The following is a 17,595-nucleotide window of genomic DNA, read 5'->3' on the forward strand; positions in this document are numbered from 1 at the left end:
GTTCATGGAGTTATATAGCATCATTATACAATCAATAATTAGAACTCTTATGTTCTTACAAATGTAGATAGACACAAAAAACTGATTTGGACCTGCCTCCAGAGACCAAATGAAATGACTATATCACACCTAAACTGAATCAGGTATTGCTTACCCCTAGTGTGTCCCTTGTGTTGGCATTGAAAAGTGATATTTTCTAATCTCTCCCGACCTATCAAGTCTTCTGTTATTTTCCAAAGAGAACATTTTCTTCCAATAAGCCATTTTTTTCTGTTCACTTATGTCTCCAATCAAGTTGCTACTTCTGGCAAAATTTATTTAGTGAGTCATATTGGTGGACATTTAGGTTGGATGTGGCTTTATAATTTTTCTTTTGATCCGAACTGTGTATTTACATTGCTTATTACTATTATTCTGAAATCAATTTTAATAGTGTTAACTTAAATATGTTTTCTTATAGCAGAAAAAGAAAACTAAGAACTTCAATCCACCAACACGTAGAAATTGGGAAAGTAATTACTTTGGGATGCCCCTCCAGGATCTGGTTACAGCTGAGAAGCCTATACCACTATTTGTTGAGAAATGTGTGGAATTTATTGAAGATACAGGTAGGATAGAAGAATCATTGCAAGAGATTTGATTTTAAATTTCACTTTTGATACACCAATAGTTTGTCAAACATTTGCGATTTGTTAAAAATAAATTTTGAAAGCGGTATATAGTTTTCATTATTAGGATTGTTTTATATTAACTCCATCTGATCAGGTAACCATCTGATATTTGAAAGAAGTTTTTGTTGTTGACCAGTAATGCTTTTATTGGACTTCTCTTGAAGTAATAAATGGCTAAATTGAATACTAAAATGTTAAGCTTACCTTATTCTGGGATTTAGAATAACTTTATTAAGTTACGCTATTTAATGAAGAGATACAGTTATGGTTTGAATAATTTGGAAGTGTTCCACATTTTTAAGTCCAATACTGTTTACTTGCATTACCCATTTTACACATGGATTTTTCTTCTAAAACTTACAGCAATAGTTGTAAATGTGTAAAAGACAGCTTGTTCTATTTGTGATGCTACTATTTATTCAACAGTTCTAGCTTGACATTTATATGATTTGTGTTGTATTTTTAAGGAATGCATAGATATCCTCGTTATTTTAAAAGCAAACCTGCTGTTATGTTTACTTTGCCTCATGTAATCTCAAAACTAAAAAAAAAGGCAAGTTAAAGGTGGAAAATAGGGACAGAAGATTGTTTTTGAGTGCATTTAAAATGAACACGAGTTAACCATGAAACCTTAGTGAGTGAATGTACTACACATTTTAATGGCTTGAAAACATGAGCTAAGTCAGTTTTGGCTTTATTTGTTACTAATGATCCCTTGATAGATAAGCATTGTTTAAAAAACAAAGTAGGATACTCTTGTCGTCGCTAAAAAATCATGCTCATATTTATTCACATGTACACCTTGCCCTTTGGTTTATCAACTAAGTTGTATATATATTGAGTTATCTATTTGGTAAGGTATGTTGACTTTCAGTCTTAATGAGAGGATAGAATGTGCAGTGGCTCACGCCTGTAATCCCAGCACTTTGGGAGGCCAAGGTGGGCAGATCACAAGCTCAGGAGATCGAGATCATCTTGGCCAACATGGTGAAACCACATCTCTACTAAAATTACAAAAATTAGCTGGGCATGGTGGTGCGTGCTTGTAGTCCCAGCTACTTGGGAGGCTGAGGCAGGAGAATTGCTTGAACCCGGGAGGTGAAGGTTACAGTGAGCCGAGATTGCGCCACTGCACTCCAGCCTGGTGACAGAATGAGACTCCATCTCAAGAAAAAAAAGAAAAAAGAAATTACATTATTCACTAGTTTTGTAGTTGAAATGGCATGTGTCTTCTGCCTTCAGTTAATAAGTGTTAATTTATAGAGGCTACATTTGGATATGCTCTTTATCATTTATTTTTCCCTTCAAGAAATACTTGAGAAGTATTATTAGATAAATTTTTTGTCTATTTTTCTGTCCATCTTTAATGTAGCAGAAATGCAAAGGTTCTTAAAATACTAACTTCCTGCTTTGGATTTAAAGAATTCTCATTTTCTCTAGTATTATAATTAAGCGTAGGGGTACAACTGAACAAATAGAAAATACTTTCCTTTAGTGATCAAAAAGCAATCATAAAATTATAGGTTAGTGTTTTGTATATTTATTATTTAAAATTTCTGTTTATTGAGTATTTCATAGTAGTTGAGTGATTCGGTTTGAGGAAAAGAAATGAATTCCAAATATAGGATAAAATGCAGGTCTAGTCCAATTCTTAACACAACTTGAATTAGTTTAGGTCAACTCTCAGGTAATTTATATATTTAAGTACTTTGGTAGAAAGATTACATAGACCATAGAATAGAATAAAAGATTAAACTAGTTCTTTTGTTGTCATTGTAATATATTGCTTGATTTTATTACTAATTTTAAAACTACTAAGTGGTTTTAGCAGAAATTCCTAATTGCCTACGAGGTTGTTGGTGTCTTTTGAGGAATTCGTTCATTTCATCTAAATTTCATCAATTTACAGCTCTCAAAATGGACTGTAGCATAACCATCTTATATTTAAAGTTCAACTTGTAAATATATTGCAGATACCCATTACTTAAAAATTGTGATATTTTGCTGTTTATAGATCCTTAGATGTAGTGATATAAATGATCAGTAATTGTGTTGTTATAATCAGTCCTCTTGTTTAAAAGACTGACCTTTCTTGAACAACCCTGGAGAAAATATTGACAGTTTAAAAAATCAGCTTTATTGATACAATTTACATACAATAAAATTCACTAATTTGAATTGTACAGTATGAATTTTTATAATCTATAGTCATATAATTGCCACCACAATCAAGATTTAAGTTATTTTCATCACCCCCAAAAGCATCTGGTCTTTTATTATTAAGTATAATGTTAGCTGTTGGATTTTTGTAGATGAACTTTATCTGGTTGAGAAAGTACTATAACCTTCCCAGTTTGCTGAGTTTTTATACAAAATAGGTGTTGATTTTGTCAGGTGGTTTTCTGCATGTGTTGAGGTTATCTTAATGATTGTTTTTTGCTGTGGATGGTGAATTATATTGATTTTCACATGTTAAACTAACCTTACATCCCTGGGATAAATACCACTTGGTCATGTTTTATCCTTTTTATGTATTGCTGAATTCATTTTCTAAAATGAAGGATTTTAGTCTGTAGTTTTCTTTTCTTGCAATGTCTTTGTCTGGTTGATATCAGACTAAAAAGCTGGCATCATAGATTAAGTTTATTTTCTGGAAGAGTTTGTGTAGAATTGGTAATATTTCTTTCTTTAATTTTAGTAGAATTCACCAGTGAGATGATTTTGACCTGGAATTTGTTCGTGAGGAGGTTTTTAATTTAAATTTCTTTAGTAGTTATAGGGCTATTCAGATTTTTTATTTCTTCTTGAGTAAGCATTGGTTGGTTTTGTGTTTTGAGGAATGCGTTCATCTAAATTGACAAGGTTTTTAATAAAATTCCTTTTTCTTTTAGTGCCTTGTAGCATCTGTAGTGATGTCTTTCTACCCTGATGTTACTAAATTGTGTCTTTTGGTATGGTTGAGGTTTATCAATTTTATTGATCAAAGAACCAGCTTTTGCTTTTATTGATTTTCCTTTTTTTCCCCATTTTTTAATTTATTGAATTCTGCTTCTTGTTTCTTTCTTCTTTGGTTCCTCTGAAGTTTCTTAAAATAGAAATCTAGATTACTGTGTTAGACCAGTTTTCTTTTCCACTGTAAATATTTAATGGTCCAGATTTCCCTCTAAGCATTGTTTTAGCTGTATTCCATATAGATATGTTGTGTTCCATTTTTGTTTAATTCAAAATACTTTGTAATTTCCCTTTTTCAAAAAACAGTTTAACTCATCGGTTATTAGATTTCTAAATATTTGGTGGTTTTCCATATCTTTTTTTGTTCATTTCTAGTTTAATTATTTTGCATTTGAAAAACAAAGAGTTTGATTCCAGGTTAAGTTTATTGAGACTTGTTTTATGGCCCAGAATATGGTCTCTTTTGAATAGTTTAATGAGACCTTGAACTGAATGTTTATTATAGTGTGAAGAGTTCTATAAATGTCAGATCAAATTCTTTGAGCCTGCTGGGCAAGTCTTGTATATCCTATTTTTCTTGTTTACTTTTGTAAAATTAAGGAATACTGTTGAAATCTGCAATCATGATTGTAGATTGTGTGTTTCTTCTTTCACTTCTATTAGATTTTACATCATGTATTTTGAAGATCTGTTAATTTCATACACATTTGGAATTATGTCTTTTTTTTTTTTTTTTTTTTTTGAGACAGGGTTCTCTAACACCCAGGCTGAAGTGCAGAGGTGTAATCTCAGCTAGCTGCGACCTCCGCCTCCCCGACTCAGGCAATCCTCCCACCTCAGCCTCCCAAATAGCTGGGACTGCCACCACACCCAGTCAACTTTTTTGGTTTTAGTAGAGACAGGGTTTTGCCATTTTCCCCAGCCTGGTCTCAAACTCCTGAGCTCAAGCAATCTTCCCATCTGAGTCCCCCAAGGTGCTGGGATTATAGGTGTGAGCCACCGTGCCTGGCCAGGATTGTCTTACGAACTGATGTATTATCATTATAAAGCATTTCTTTTTATGTTTTGCCATATTTTTTGTTCTGAAGTCTACTTTGCCTAGTATTAATATAGCCAATGTTTTTTCCTTTGAGTAGTGTTTGTGATAATATCTTTTTCTTTACTTATGCTTTTATAGATCTTCATTTCTTATGTGGTATACATCTTTATAGTTTACCTTCAAGTGATATACCACTTTAATGTGTTTTATAAGAACCTTAGAACAATATACTTCCTTCATGCCTTGTTCTGTTGTTATATATTTTAAATCTATAATGTTTTAAAATCACAATACATGTTTATAATTTTTGCTTTAAACAGACTGTTGTCCTTGTTTTTGAAAGATACTTTCTTAGATTAGAATTCTTTTATGTAATAGCTTAATTGAAATATTCACGTTATACAATACACCCATTTAAAGTGTAGTTTATTCACAGAGTTGTACCAGCATCAGCACAATCACTTCTAGAACATTTTCATCATCCCAAGAAGAAATAGTATACTGCTTAAGCAATCACTTTCTATTCCCCACTCTCACCCCCCATCAATTTCTGCCTTTACAGACTTGCCTATTCCTGGATATTTCATATAAATTGAATCATATATAATGTGGTCTTTTGTGATTGGCTTCTTTCATTTAACATAGTTTTCGAGTTATTCATATTGTATCATCTATCAGTACTTAATTTCTTTTTATTGCTGAATAATTATCCATTATTGGCCACTTGGTTTGTTTCACTTTTTAACTCTTGTGAAGAGTGCTGCTGTGAACATTACTGTCAGAGTTTGTGTGTAGACATATGTTTTCACCTCTTGGGTATATACTTAGAGTGGAATTGTTGGGTCTATGTTTAACCTTTTAAGGAACTACCAGACTGTTTCAAAGAGGTGACACCACTTGACATTCCCATCAGCAGTGTGAGTTCCAATTTCTCCACATTTTGCCGATGTTTATCTTTCTTTTTGATTATAGTCAAGTAAGTGGTAATGTGAAATATATCTCATATAATTTTGATTTGCATTTCCCTGATGACTAATGATGCAGAACATCTTTTTAAGTGCTTTATTGGCTTTTTGTATATATCTCTGAAGAAATATCTATTCAGGTCCTTTGCCCACTTTTTAGTTGGATTGTTTGTCTTACTGTTGAATTTAAGGGCTCTTTGTATATTTTGGATACAAATTGTTTACAAATATGATTTGCTAAAATATTCCCCATTCTGTGGGTAGTTTTGTACAATCTTGATGATATGCTCTGAAGCATAAAGTTTTCAATTTTGATGAAGTATGTTTTGTCTGTTTCTAAAATTTTGTTACTGTATGCATGATGTCGTGTCTGAGAAGGTTTTTGCCTAATCCAGGGTCACAAAGATTTATCTATCTTCCAAGAGTTTTAATGGTTTTAGCACATACATTTAGGTCTGTGATCCATTTTGACTTAATTTTTGTGTGTGGTTTAAGGAAAGGTTCCAGCTTGATTCTTTTGCATGTGGATATCCATTTTATAAGCATTATTTATTAAAAAGACTATTTTACTGAATTACCTTGGCACAGTTGTTCAAAATCAGTTGACTGTAAATGTGAAGGTTTATTTCTGGACTCACTTATATTCTGTTGATCTGTATGTCTATCAGTACTTAATTTCTTTTTATTGCTGAATAATTATCCATTGATGGCCACTTGGTTTGTTTCTACTTTTTAACTCTTGTGAAGAGTGCTGCTGTGAACATTACTGTCAGAGTTTGTGTGTAGACATATGTTTTCACCTCTTGGGTATATACTTAGAGTGGAATTGTTGGATTATTTAGTTTTAGATTATTTTTTTATTTTTATTTTTTTTGGAGATGGAGTCTAGCTCTGTCGCCCAGGCTGGAGTGCAGTGGCGCGATCTCGGCTCACTGCAAGCTCCGCCTCCCGGGTTTACGCCATTCTCCTGCCTCAGCCTCCCGAGTAGCTGGGACTACAGGCGCCTGCCATCTCGCCCGGCTAGTTTTTGGTATTTTTTAGTAGAGACGGGGTTTCACCGTGTAGCTCAGGATGGTCTCGATCTCCTGACCTCGTGATCCACCCGTCTCGGCCTCCCAAAGTGCTGGGATTACAGGCTTGAGCCACCGCGCCCGGCCTATTTTTTATTTTAGATTATTATTTAGTCTTCTAAATGCTGTTATCTGTCTGTTTCCATTATTGTTTTGTAGTATGTTTTGAAATCAAGAAATGTGACTGTTTCAAACTTTGTTCTTCTGGGTGTAGAGTTTTAGGCTGATTTTTTTTTTTTCCTTTTCATTCATCTCTTTAAAGACTACTTATTATGATATCTCATACCTAATGATATTTCTGCTGTCATTCTTATCTGTGTTCTTCTGACTGTGATGTATTCTCTTTTTTCCCTCAACTTCCAACTACTTCAAGATTATTCTTTCTAGTTTTCAGCAATTTTATTAAAAACAATAAAATTATCACATAATTTTAATCTTAGTATGTGTGTTTTAAAAAAACTACATCTGCTTGAGGTTTCTGGAGCATCTTAGCTCTCTTAGTTTATAATTTTTGAATTTGGAAAATTTGGAGCCATTATTTCCTGAAGTATTTTTTTCTCTTCTTCCATTTCCCACTCCTTATTCGTGTATTAGACCCCTAGGAATTGTTTAAAACTTTTTTTTTTTCTGTATGGCCAAATATAGAAATGCCATTTAAGTCTTTCTTTTTATGTATTCATTTCTATACCCATTATATTGATGTTTTCCTGTGTATATGTGTCTTTGGGCATATACGATTTATAATAGCTATTTTAAGATTTTTGGTTTACTAATTCTGTCGTATATCGTTTCTGGGTCTCTTTCTGTTGTTTTTGTTGTTTTGTGGGTTATATTTTTCTGCTTCTTGTTTTGATAGTTTTGATGTCAGAATTCTGAATTTTATATTATTTAGTCTTCTGAATTTTTATTGGATGATGTTACTAGTGTTTCTTTAAAGAATGTTAGATTTGCTCGGTGCTTCTGCTTGGCTGGTGGAGAAAAAGAAAAAATGTTTGATTTGTTTTTTCATATGTTAAGTATCTTGTGAATCAGTTTGGTCCTTTCTAAGATGGATTGTAAGTTTGTATGGCAGATCTAAAGCAGCCTTTATTCTGATACTTGTTTATACCTACAATAAAATGAGATTTGACCCTATGCCCCATATATTAAAAGGTTTTCTGAGAATAAAACTTGAACTATTCTCAGCTCTTGGCCTCAGGAAGTTTTATCTCATACATGTGCAGTATTCAACCAGAGAACCCAGAGACTCTTCTGCATATCTGATACTCTTTCTCTGTGTATTTCTTCATCTTTTTGGTATTCTACCCCACAAATTCTAGCCTTCTCAGTCTTTCCGAACTCCTATATCTCCTCAGCTTTGGTAGACCATTGTGATTCCACCTCCCATCACTAACTACCATCTCAAAACTCTCCAGACATTACGTTGGGGCATTCAGACAGCTTGCCTCATTTGCTGCTTTTTCCCTCGTGGATCATGGTTCTGAACTGTGATTAGTGTTCATGTTCAGTGATCAGTGTTCAGTGTCTGAAAACTGGTGTTTCATATAATTTTTCGAGTCTTTAGTTTTTTACTGTGGAAGGGCAATTTCCATAGCAATCAGGGCATCATGGTGGAAGCATATGTCCTTATTTTTATAATAGTACTATCTTAATAAGTTGTGCTAGGTTCCAGTTGGGAAATGACCCTTGAAATATTGGTAATAAGTTTGCAGTAGACAAAAAGGGATAGTGCGGAAGAGAGCAACTGAAGAGAAAGGGAATAATAGGTCTTATTGAAGAGTTAATAAGGATGGTAAACCTGATAGATATTGGGTTGAAAGAGGGCTCAGAAGTGCCTCTCAGATTGCTCTATTAGGGTAACTGTAGATGGCATTCCGTTAATGAAAATAGAAGTTATAATAAGAAATGGCAGTTTCATAGTGGATTCATGTTTGGACATACTAAATCTTCCAAGGTGCGTGTGGTACATATAAAAGCCTGAGACTCAGTTGTATATATGACTATGGATCTCTAGAAAGTGGTTTTGTCTTTAGATATGATTTTAGTAATTGTCAGTGTCTAGATATTAATGAAAGCTATATGTTGACATAATTCAGGTTAGACATCTAGGGTGGGAAGAAATGTTCACAGTGCAAACAGGCTATACAAGAGTGGAGCCCTAAAACACTAGGGAGAAGAAAAATTGTAATAAGAAAGAAGCATGATTATCAACATTTGAGTGATAATGATTTTTTTACATTGCTTTTTCTGAGGTGCAATTCATAAATAACATAAAACTAACCATTTTGAAGTGTACAGTTCAGTGGCAGGTAGTATATTCACAATGTTGGATAACCACCACCTCATCTAGTTCCAGAACATTTTCATTTACCCCGAAGAAAACCCTGTACGCATTAAGCAGTTACTTCTTATTTTCCCCCTACTCCAGTCCCTGGCAGTAACCAGTCTGCTTTATGTCTCTCTGAATTTACTGATTCTGGATATTTCATATCAGTAGAATCACACAATGTATGACTTTTTGTTCTGCTTCTTAGCATTATTGTTTTGAGGTTCATCTGTGTTGTAACATGTATCATGTGTATATACATACATACTTGCACACACACATTTTGCTTATTCAATCGTTGTTTGGTGGACATTTGGGTTATTTCCACCTTTTGGCTATTGTAAACAGTCTGCTGTGAACATTCATGTGTACAACGATTCGTTCAAGTACCTGTTTTCAATTATTTGGGGTACCTAGGGGTAGAATACTGGATCATATGGTAATTCTGTGTTTAACTTTTTGAGGGACTGTCAAATTGTTTCCACAGTGGATACACCATTTTACTTCCCACCAACAATGTGCAAGGGTTCAAATTTCTCCATGTTTTTGCCAACACTTGTATGTGTTCTGTGTATGTTTTAATTCTAGCTGTCTTATCCCTTTTGAAAAAGATTCCATTTAATCACCAAGTAGGTTTCTTTGGCAGTATTGTGATTTTTGCAATATTAAGTCTTTGAATCCATGAATGCTTGATGTCTTTTTTATTTAAGTCTTTAATTTCTTTCAGTACTGTTTTATAGTTTTCGGTGTTCAAGTCTTGCCCTGGTTAAATTTATTCCTAGGTATTTTATTGGAATGTTATTGTAAATGGAATTTACTTAGTTTAATTTTCAGGATGTTTATGGCGGTATGTAGAACTGATTTTTGTGTGTTGATCTTGTATCCTGAAATTTTGCCGAATTATTAGCTCTATTTTTTGTGTGTATTTGGGTGTTTTATATATGTTTGTCTTCTGTGAATAGGGATACCTTTACTTTCCAATCTCAGTGCTTTCTGTTTCTCTGTCTTGCCTAATTGCTGTGGCTTGAACTTCCAGTGCAATGTCGAATAGCAGTTGTGAAAGGAGCACACCCTTGTCTTGTTCCTTATCTCAGGGGAAGCTTTTATTCTTTCATCATGGAGTATGATATCAGCTGTGGGTTTTAATGTTCTTTGTCATGTTGAGGAAGTTCCTTTCTGTCTTATTTTCTTGTGGCTGCCATAGTGAAGTCCTGCAAGGTGGATAGCTTTAAAGAACAGATATTTATTGTCTCCCAGTTCTGAAAGCTAGAAGTCTGAAAGCGAGGTGTCAGCAGGGCCATGCTCCCTCTGAGACTCTAGGTAAACCTTCCTTGCCTCTTTCTTGCTTCCGGTGGTGGCTGTCAATCCTTAGTGTTCCATGGTTTGCCGCTGTATTACTACAATCTCTGCCTTTGGCATTCTCCATGTGCGTGTGCGTGCAGGTGCGTGTGTGTGTGTGTGTGTGTGTGTGTGTGTGTGTTTTCTCTTCTTTTCATAAGGACATCAGTTGTATTGGGTTAAGGACCCCACACTACTCCAGTATGACCACATCTTACCTTAAGTAACTACATCTGCAATGATCCTATTCCAAATAAGATCACCTTCTAAGGTATTGGGGGTTAAGATTTCAACATACCTTTTTAGGAGGCAAAATTCAACTCATAATACCTTTCATTCCTAGTTTGTTGAGTGATGACAGTGATTATTATTATGAAAGGGCATTGGATTTTATTGAATTATTTTTCTGTGTCAGTTGAGATAATCATGTTACTTTTCTTTCATTTATTGATGTATTACATGGATTGCTTTTTCTTATATTAAACCCCCTTGCATTCCTGGAATAAATGCTTTTGGGGTTATGGTATATAATCCCTTTAATATGCTGTTAGATTCTATTTGCTAGTATTTTGTTGAAGACTTTTGTATCTATATTCATAAAAGATACTGGTCTGTTTTGTTTTCTTGTGGTGTTTTTGTCTAGCTTTAATGTCAGGATGCTACTGACCTCATAGGAGTTAGGACGTGTTTCTACTTTTAGAATGGTATATTTAATGACAGTGTTCCCTGGTTTTAAAAGCGTGCTGTCTTCAGAATCTATTGAGGCATTCCTGTGTTAGAGACTTACGCTTTCTAAATTTTTTTCTGCATTTTTAGTTTTTCAGCCTCCTGCTTTATTGTCAGTATACCTCCTGCTACTGTGTATGTCATTTTTGCTTTTCCAGTTTGCAACTTCTCATCTGCTGTGAGTCAGGAAAACATATGGCAGAGTTAAATTGTGCTTTTGGTTAGGTTAAATAGAATCTGTGGAAAAACCTAAGGTGTTTCTCTTACAAGTGAAATAATATATTTTAGTGGAAAGGCTTTGTGACATTTTATTGGCTATTCGTAGTCCTTTCTGTTCCCATTTTTTTTTAGTTATGATAGAGTAGATGATCAGGTGACCAAATTCCAGATAGGTGAGGTATTACTCTGTTTGCCAGAATTTTTATTTGCATGTGGTTACAGTTAATCTGGAATGCCCCACTGTTACAGATGAATTATAAAGAAACAGAGACTATCTTTAAAGCATAGCAGTTATATTTTTGGTAAAAGTGGATTAGAAGGATAAACATTAATAGCATTCTTTGTATATTGGTCTAAAACTTGTGTGTAGTTTCACCACACCAATATGGGATGAAAATGGATGAATGAATCTTTGTGTTATTGCTAATGTAAATACAACTTCCTTAAGTAAAACCTCTTTGTTTAAACTTCAGCTTTCCCACTTGATGCTTTCAAGAACTCCCCCTCCCCCCCTTTTTTTTTTTTGTATCACTACAACACTTTTTCACTAAATATCAATCCCTTGTTTCTCCTGCCCTATCTTGTCTGGATATTTTTCAATTTTTATGTTTACTCCCTTGCATACTTCCTCAAAACTTCCACCATTTTATTCACTTGGCAAAACCTCAACTTTGGTTAAACCCTCTGGTTACTCTATGTTTGAAACAGAACAGGGAATCATGGCTATAGAAAAACAAACCATGCAGTTCACTTGGACTGTATGACCATACTTCCAGGCACAGCAGCTCACACCTGTAATACCAGTACTTTTGGGAAGCCAAGGCGAAAGGATTGCCTGATCCCAGGAATTTGAGGTTGCAGTGAGCCATAATCACAGTACTGCATTCCAGCCTGGGTAACAAAGTGAGACAGAGACTCTGCCTCTGAAATAAATATATATATATATCTCCACATATCTTAAGCAGCTTAAATAATCATCTTATATTTCCAATGTACCTAGTAAATTTGTTTGTTGAATCCCTTGCATTCATAAGGGATTTTTTTTTTTTTTTTGAGACGGAGTCTCTCTCTCTACCCTAGGCTGGAGTGTAGTGGCGTGATCTCGGCTCACTGCAGCCTCTCTGCCTCCCAGGTTCAAGTGATTCTTGTGCCTCAGCCTCCTGAATAGCTGGGATTACAGGTGCCCGCTATCACACCTGGCTAATTTTTGGATTTTTTTTTTAGTAGAGAAGGGGTTTCATCATGTTGCCAGGCTGGTCTCGAACTCCTGACCTCAAGTCATCCTTCTACCTCGGCCTCCCAAAGTGCTGGGATTACAGGTGTGAGCCACCACGCCCAGCCCAGGATTTATTTATTTTTTTTGAGATGGAGTCTTGCTTTGTCACCCAGTCTGGAGTACAGTGGTGTAATCTCGGCTCACTGCAACCTCTGCCTCCTGGGTTGAAGCGATTTTCCTGCCTCAGCCTCCTGAGTAAGCTGAGACTACAGGCACTCAACGCCATACCCCGCTAATTTTTGTATTTTTAGTAGAGTTGGGATTTCACCATATTGGCCAGGCTGGTCTCGAACTCCTGGCCTTGTGATCCGCCTGCCTCAGCCTCCCAAAGTGCTGGGATTACGGGCATGAGCCTCCACGCCCAACCTGTTTTTCTTTATTTTCTCACATTTTTCAAAATTTTGGGATCCTCAGAAATGTTACAAGAATAATGTTATTGAGCATTTGTTTACCCTTACCTGGCTTCACCAAGTAAACTTTTTACCACAGTTCTCCAACTTTTTGGGAGTTTGGTGGGAGGTGCCGAACAATGTGAAATTCAGTTAAAAATGGCATGACACTTCACCTCAAAGTCATTTAGCATAGATTTCCCCACTAACAAGGGCATTCTTTTCACATAACTGCAAAATAAATACCATGTTTAGGAAATTTAATATTGATACAATTCTATTGTCTAATATAATATCTGTATTCAAATTATCCCAATTGTCTCAACAGTGTCCTCTTAGAGCTTTTTTGTTGTATCAATCCAAGATCCAAGCAACGATTATGTATTACTTTTCTTGTCATACTTCTTTGGTCTTCTTTAATCTAGAATCGTTTTCTAATCTTGTGTGTATGTTTTCATGTCACTTATATTTTTTGAAAATTCAAAGCCTTTTTTTTTTTGCAGAATATTCTTAAATTTATTTGACTAGAAAGTAGTGACACTTTTCAGTTCAGTAAACTGAACTGGTAATAATATATGTATCCCCCTCCCCACGTGGAATTTTAAGAAACTCGTTTTTGATAAATTGAGAAAAGAAAATACTGCCTTTCATCTTATTCCTGTAATGGCATTGTGCCTGAAATGTCAAGTATCACCACAAAAAACTCTTGCTCTATTGATGTTACTTCATCCCTATCAGCTTTTTATCGTGTGAAAAATCTCACTTCACTTAGCTTAAGTGAAGCCCCATTAGTAATGCATCAATAAAAACAGCATGAACACATTTACTTGAGCTATTGTTGTAAAACTCAAAATAGCTGGCCTATTGAACTATACAATATCAGGGACAAGATATTTTATGTATTTGTATATTTTATGTCACAATATATTGTATCACACCTATGTACTGTAAACACAGCACATAGTGGGCACTTAAGGAACATTAAATCTTGTTTGAAATCAAAATATCACAATGTCTCATCATAGTATGTCTTCATGTGTTTACCTTTTGTTTCTCCTGAGTACATCTTTTGTTTGAGTAATTTATAGCCATTCCATTTACTGTTGATGTCATTTATGTGTATCTGATTTACTTTGCTATTGGGTCTGAGCCATCACATTTACAAGAATGACTCCCAGATCTTTATCTCTCACATTCCATAGTGTTCTTCTATTTCATTCTCATATTTAATTCTCCCAGTTGGCCAGGCCTCAGGTATCTCGCTAATCTTTTTCACCCATTGTGCCCACATACCATTAATTGCCCATCCTTGTCCATTCCTAGCAATATTTGTCTTAACATCTGTTTTACAGGGAAGACTCAGTATATTATAGCATTTATTTTGTTCCTTCCAATCCAGTTGTCTCATCACTCCCAAATATTTTTCCTACTAAAAAGTATTGAGTGCCTAGAAAGAAAAAAGACCAAACTTTCATTGCTCTGGAATTGAGGCTTTTTTGGTTTAAATTATTTTAGTTGCTAGTCAGCAAACACTAATGCAAAAATTACATTTAACTGGAATGAAGGTATCTTAGAGAAGCTGAAAGCAACTCCTCTATTGGGCCAGAACCAGGCAGTGTTCTCTTTTCACTTCTCTGTCTTTTCTTTGTGTAGACTCACCTGGTCTGTTCACAGATCCTAGATTTTTAGGTCTAAGTTGTTTCTTTGTTTGAGGCGGAGTCTCTTTCTTTTGCCCAGGCTGGAGCACAGTGGCGTGATCTCACCTCACTGCAACCTCTGCCTCCCAGGTTCAAGCAGTTCTCCTGCCTCAGCCTCCCGAGTAGCTGGAATTACAGGCGCATGCCACCACACCCAGCTAATTTTTGAAGTAGAGACAGGATTTCACCATGTTGGCCAGGCTGGTCTCAAACTCCTAACCTCAGATGATCCACCCACCTTGGCCTCCCAAAGTGCTGGGATTACATGTGCAAGCCACCACTCCCGGCCAATTTTTGGGTCTAAGTTTTAACCACATGCTAAGCCTAACCAGCTATCTTGGAATTCTAATTCCAAATTTCCAGAAGAGAGAATCTGATGAGTACAGTATAGTGAACATAGTGCCTAGTTAATTTTTAATTTGACATTACCAAATAATTATTTAATTTTTGATAACTGATGAATGTAGGATATGTTTTACTGTGTTAAAATGCATATTGCATTGTGCAGTTTTCTTGAAATACGGTTTTTGCCATTTACTCATGGATCTCCTTCTGTAGTCTTTATACTTATATCAAACAAAAGAATGTACTTTTAATTCAGTGGTAACTAGATTCAGTAAGCTTATCTACTATTAGTTCTTGTCTTGTTTTTTTCTTCCCAGCATGGGCTTTTAGAATTATTGTGAGGTAAAATTTATATAACATAAGGTTAATCATTTTAAAGTATATAGTTCAGAGGCATTTAGTATACTCACAATGTTGTGCAGCCATCACCTCTGGTTGCAAAATATTTTAATTGCTCCAAAAGGAGATCCTGTACCCATTAAACAGTCATTCCTCAATTCACTCCTCTCACAGCCCTTGCAACCAATCTGTTTTCTCTGTAAGTTGCTCATTCTGGGAATTTCATGTTCTGAAATCACAAAATGTGAGCTTTTGTGTATGGCTCTTTCATTTAGCATATTATTTAGACTTACCCTCATTATAGCTTCTATCAGTACATTATTTCTTTTTATGATTTATAAATTCCGTTATATAGCTGTATCACATTTATCTGTTTATTCATTGACAAATATTTGGATGGTTTTCATTCTTTTGGCTATTGTGAATAGTGCTGCTGTGAACGTTTGTGTATAAGTATTTGTTTTAGTATTGTTTTGAGTTTTTGAGAGTATATGCCTAGGAGTGGAATTGCTGGATCATACTGTAATTCTATGTTTAACTTAGTAGAGAACCACCACCACATTGTTTTCTACAGTAGCTGCACTATTTTACGTTCTTGTCAGCAATGTACAAGTGTTTCGTTTTCTCCACATGCTCACCAACACTTGCTGTTTTCCATTTTTAAATTATAGCCATCCTTAGTAAATATGAAGTAATACCTCATTGTGATTTTGATTTCCATTTCCTGTTGACTAATGATGTGGAGCATCTTTTCATGTGCTTCTTGGCCATTTGTATACCTTCTTTGAAGAACTCTTAAGTCTTTTGCCCTTTTTAAATTGGGTTATCTTTTGTTAAGTTGTTTGTATTTCCTAGTACTGGACTTTTATCAGGTAAGTGATTTGCAAATATTTTCTCCCATTCTGTAGGTTGTCTTTCTTGATAATATCTTTTAATGTATAAAAGTTTTAAATGTTAATGAAATCCAATTTATTTTTAAATAAATTGGATGTATATTGTTGCTCATGCTGTTGGCATCATAAATAAGAGTTTATTGGCAAAATAAAGGTCATGAAGATTTATCACTTTTTCCTTTATCCCTAGGTTTCATAGGGTTCGCTCTTACATTTAGGTCTTTAATATATTTTTGTATATAGTATGAGGTAGAGATCTAAATTCGTTCTTAGGCATGTGGATATTCACCTGTCTCTGCACTATTTATTGCAGAGTATCCTTTTCTCATTAAGTGGTCTTGACACCCTTGTTGAAAATCAGTTGGCCATAGATATATGGGTTTATTTCTGGACTCTCAGTTCTATTCCATTGATCTGTATATTGTACTTTTGCTAGTACCACACTGTTTTGGTTACTGTAATTTTGTAGTAAGTTTTGAAATCAGAAAGCATAGAGTTCTTTGGTTCTTTCTCCTTTTTCAAGATTCCTTTAGCTACAGAGTTTCCTGCAATTGAATGTGAATTTGAGAATTTTCCTTTCCATTTCTGCAAAAACAGCCAATTGGATTTTGATAAAAATTACATTGAATCTGTAGATCAATTTGGGTAGAAGTTGCCATTTTAAAAATATTTAGCCTTCTGGGCTGGGCACAGTGGCTCATGCCTGTAATCCCAGCACTTTGGGAGGTCGAGGTGGGTGGGTCACCTGAGGTCAGGAGTTCGAGACCAGCCTGGCCAACATGGTGAAACCCTGTCTCTACTAAAAATACAAAAACTAGCCAGAAGTGGTGGCAGGCGCCTGTAATCCCAGCTACTCGGGAGGCTGAGATAGGAGAATCCCTAGAACCCAGGAGGTGGAGGTAAGCCAAGATCATGCCATTGCACTCCAGCTTAGGGACAAGAGCGAGACTTTATCTCAAAACAAAAACAAACAAAAATTTTGCCGTCCAATCCACAAACACAGTATATCTTTTATTTAGATCTTTAGTTTCTGTCAACACTATTTTGTCATTTTCATTGTACCAGTGTTGTACCTTCTTGGTCAAATTTATTCCTAGGTATTTTATTCTTTTGGATGCTGTTGTAAATGGAATTGTTTTCTTGATTTCATCTTCAGATTGCTCATTGCTAGAGTATAAAAATACAGCTAACTTATATGTGTTGATCTTGTAACCTGCAACTTTGCTGAATTTTGTATTAACTCTACTAGTTTTTGTTTGTTTGTGGTTTTTTTGTTTTGTTTTTTGAGACAGAGTCTCACTCTGTCTCCCAGGCTGGAGAGCAGTAGTACAATATCTGCTGACTGCAACC

The 17,595-nt window shown here is 35.1% G+C and overlaps 1 protein-coding gene across 2 annotated transcripts in view; it reads left to right on the forward strand.

Annotated features, from left to right (window-relative positions):
* ARHGAP5 (Rho GTPase activating protein 5) overlaps positions 1–17,595 on the forward strand; it is a 72,954-nt gene that overhangs the window by 35,634 nt on the left and 19,725 nt on the right. For both annotated transcript variants that reach the window (XM_011941869.1, XM_011941868.1), the window contains one exon: positions 461–608. In XM_011941869.1, coding sequence (XP_011797259.1) covers positions 461–608 — 148 coding nt within the window. The remainder of the gene's footprint in view (positions 1–460; positions 609–17,595) is intronic.

The sequence above is a fragment of the Colobus angolensis genome, unplaced genomic scaffold (genome assembly GCF_000951035.1).
Source record: "Colobus angolensis palliatus isolate OR3802 unplaced genomic scaffold, Cang.pa_1.0 Scaffold202, whole genome shotgun sequence".
In the NCBI taxonomy this organism is placed as follows: Eukaryota; Metazoa; Chordata; class Mammalia; order Primates; family Cercopithecidae; genus Colobus; species Colobus angolensis.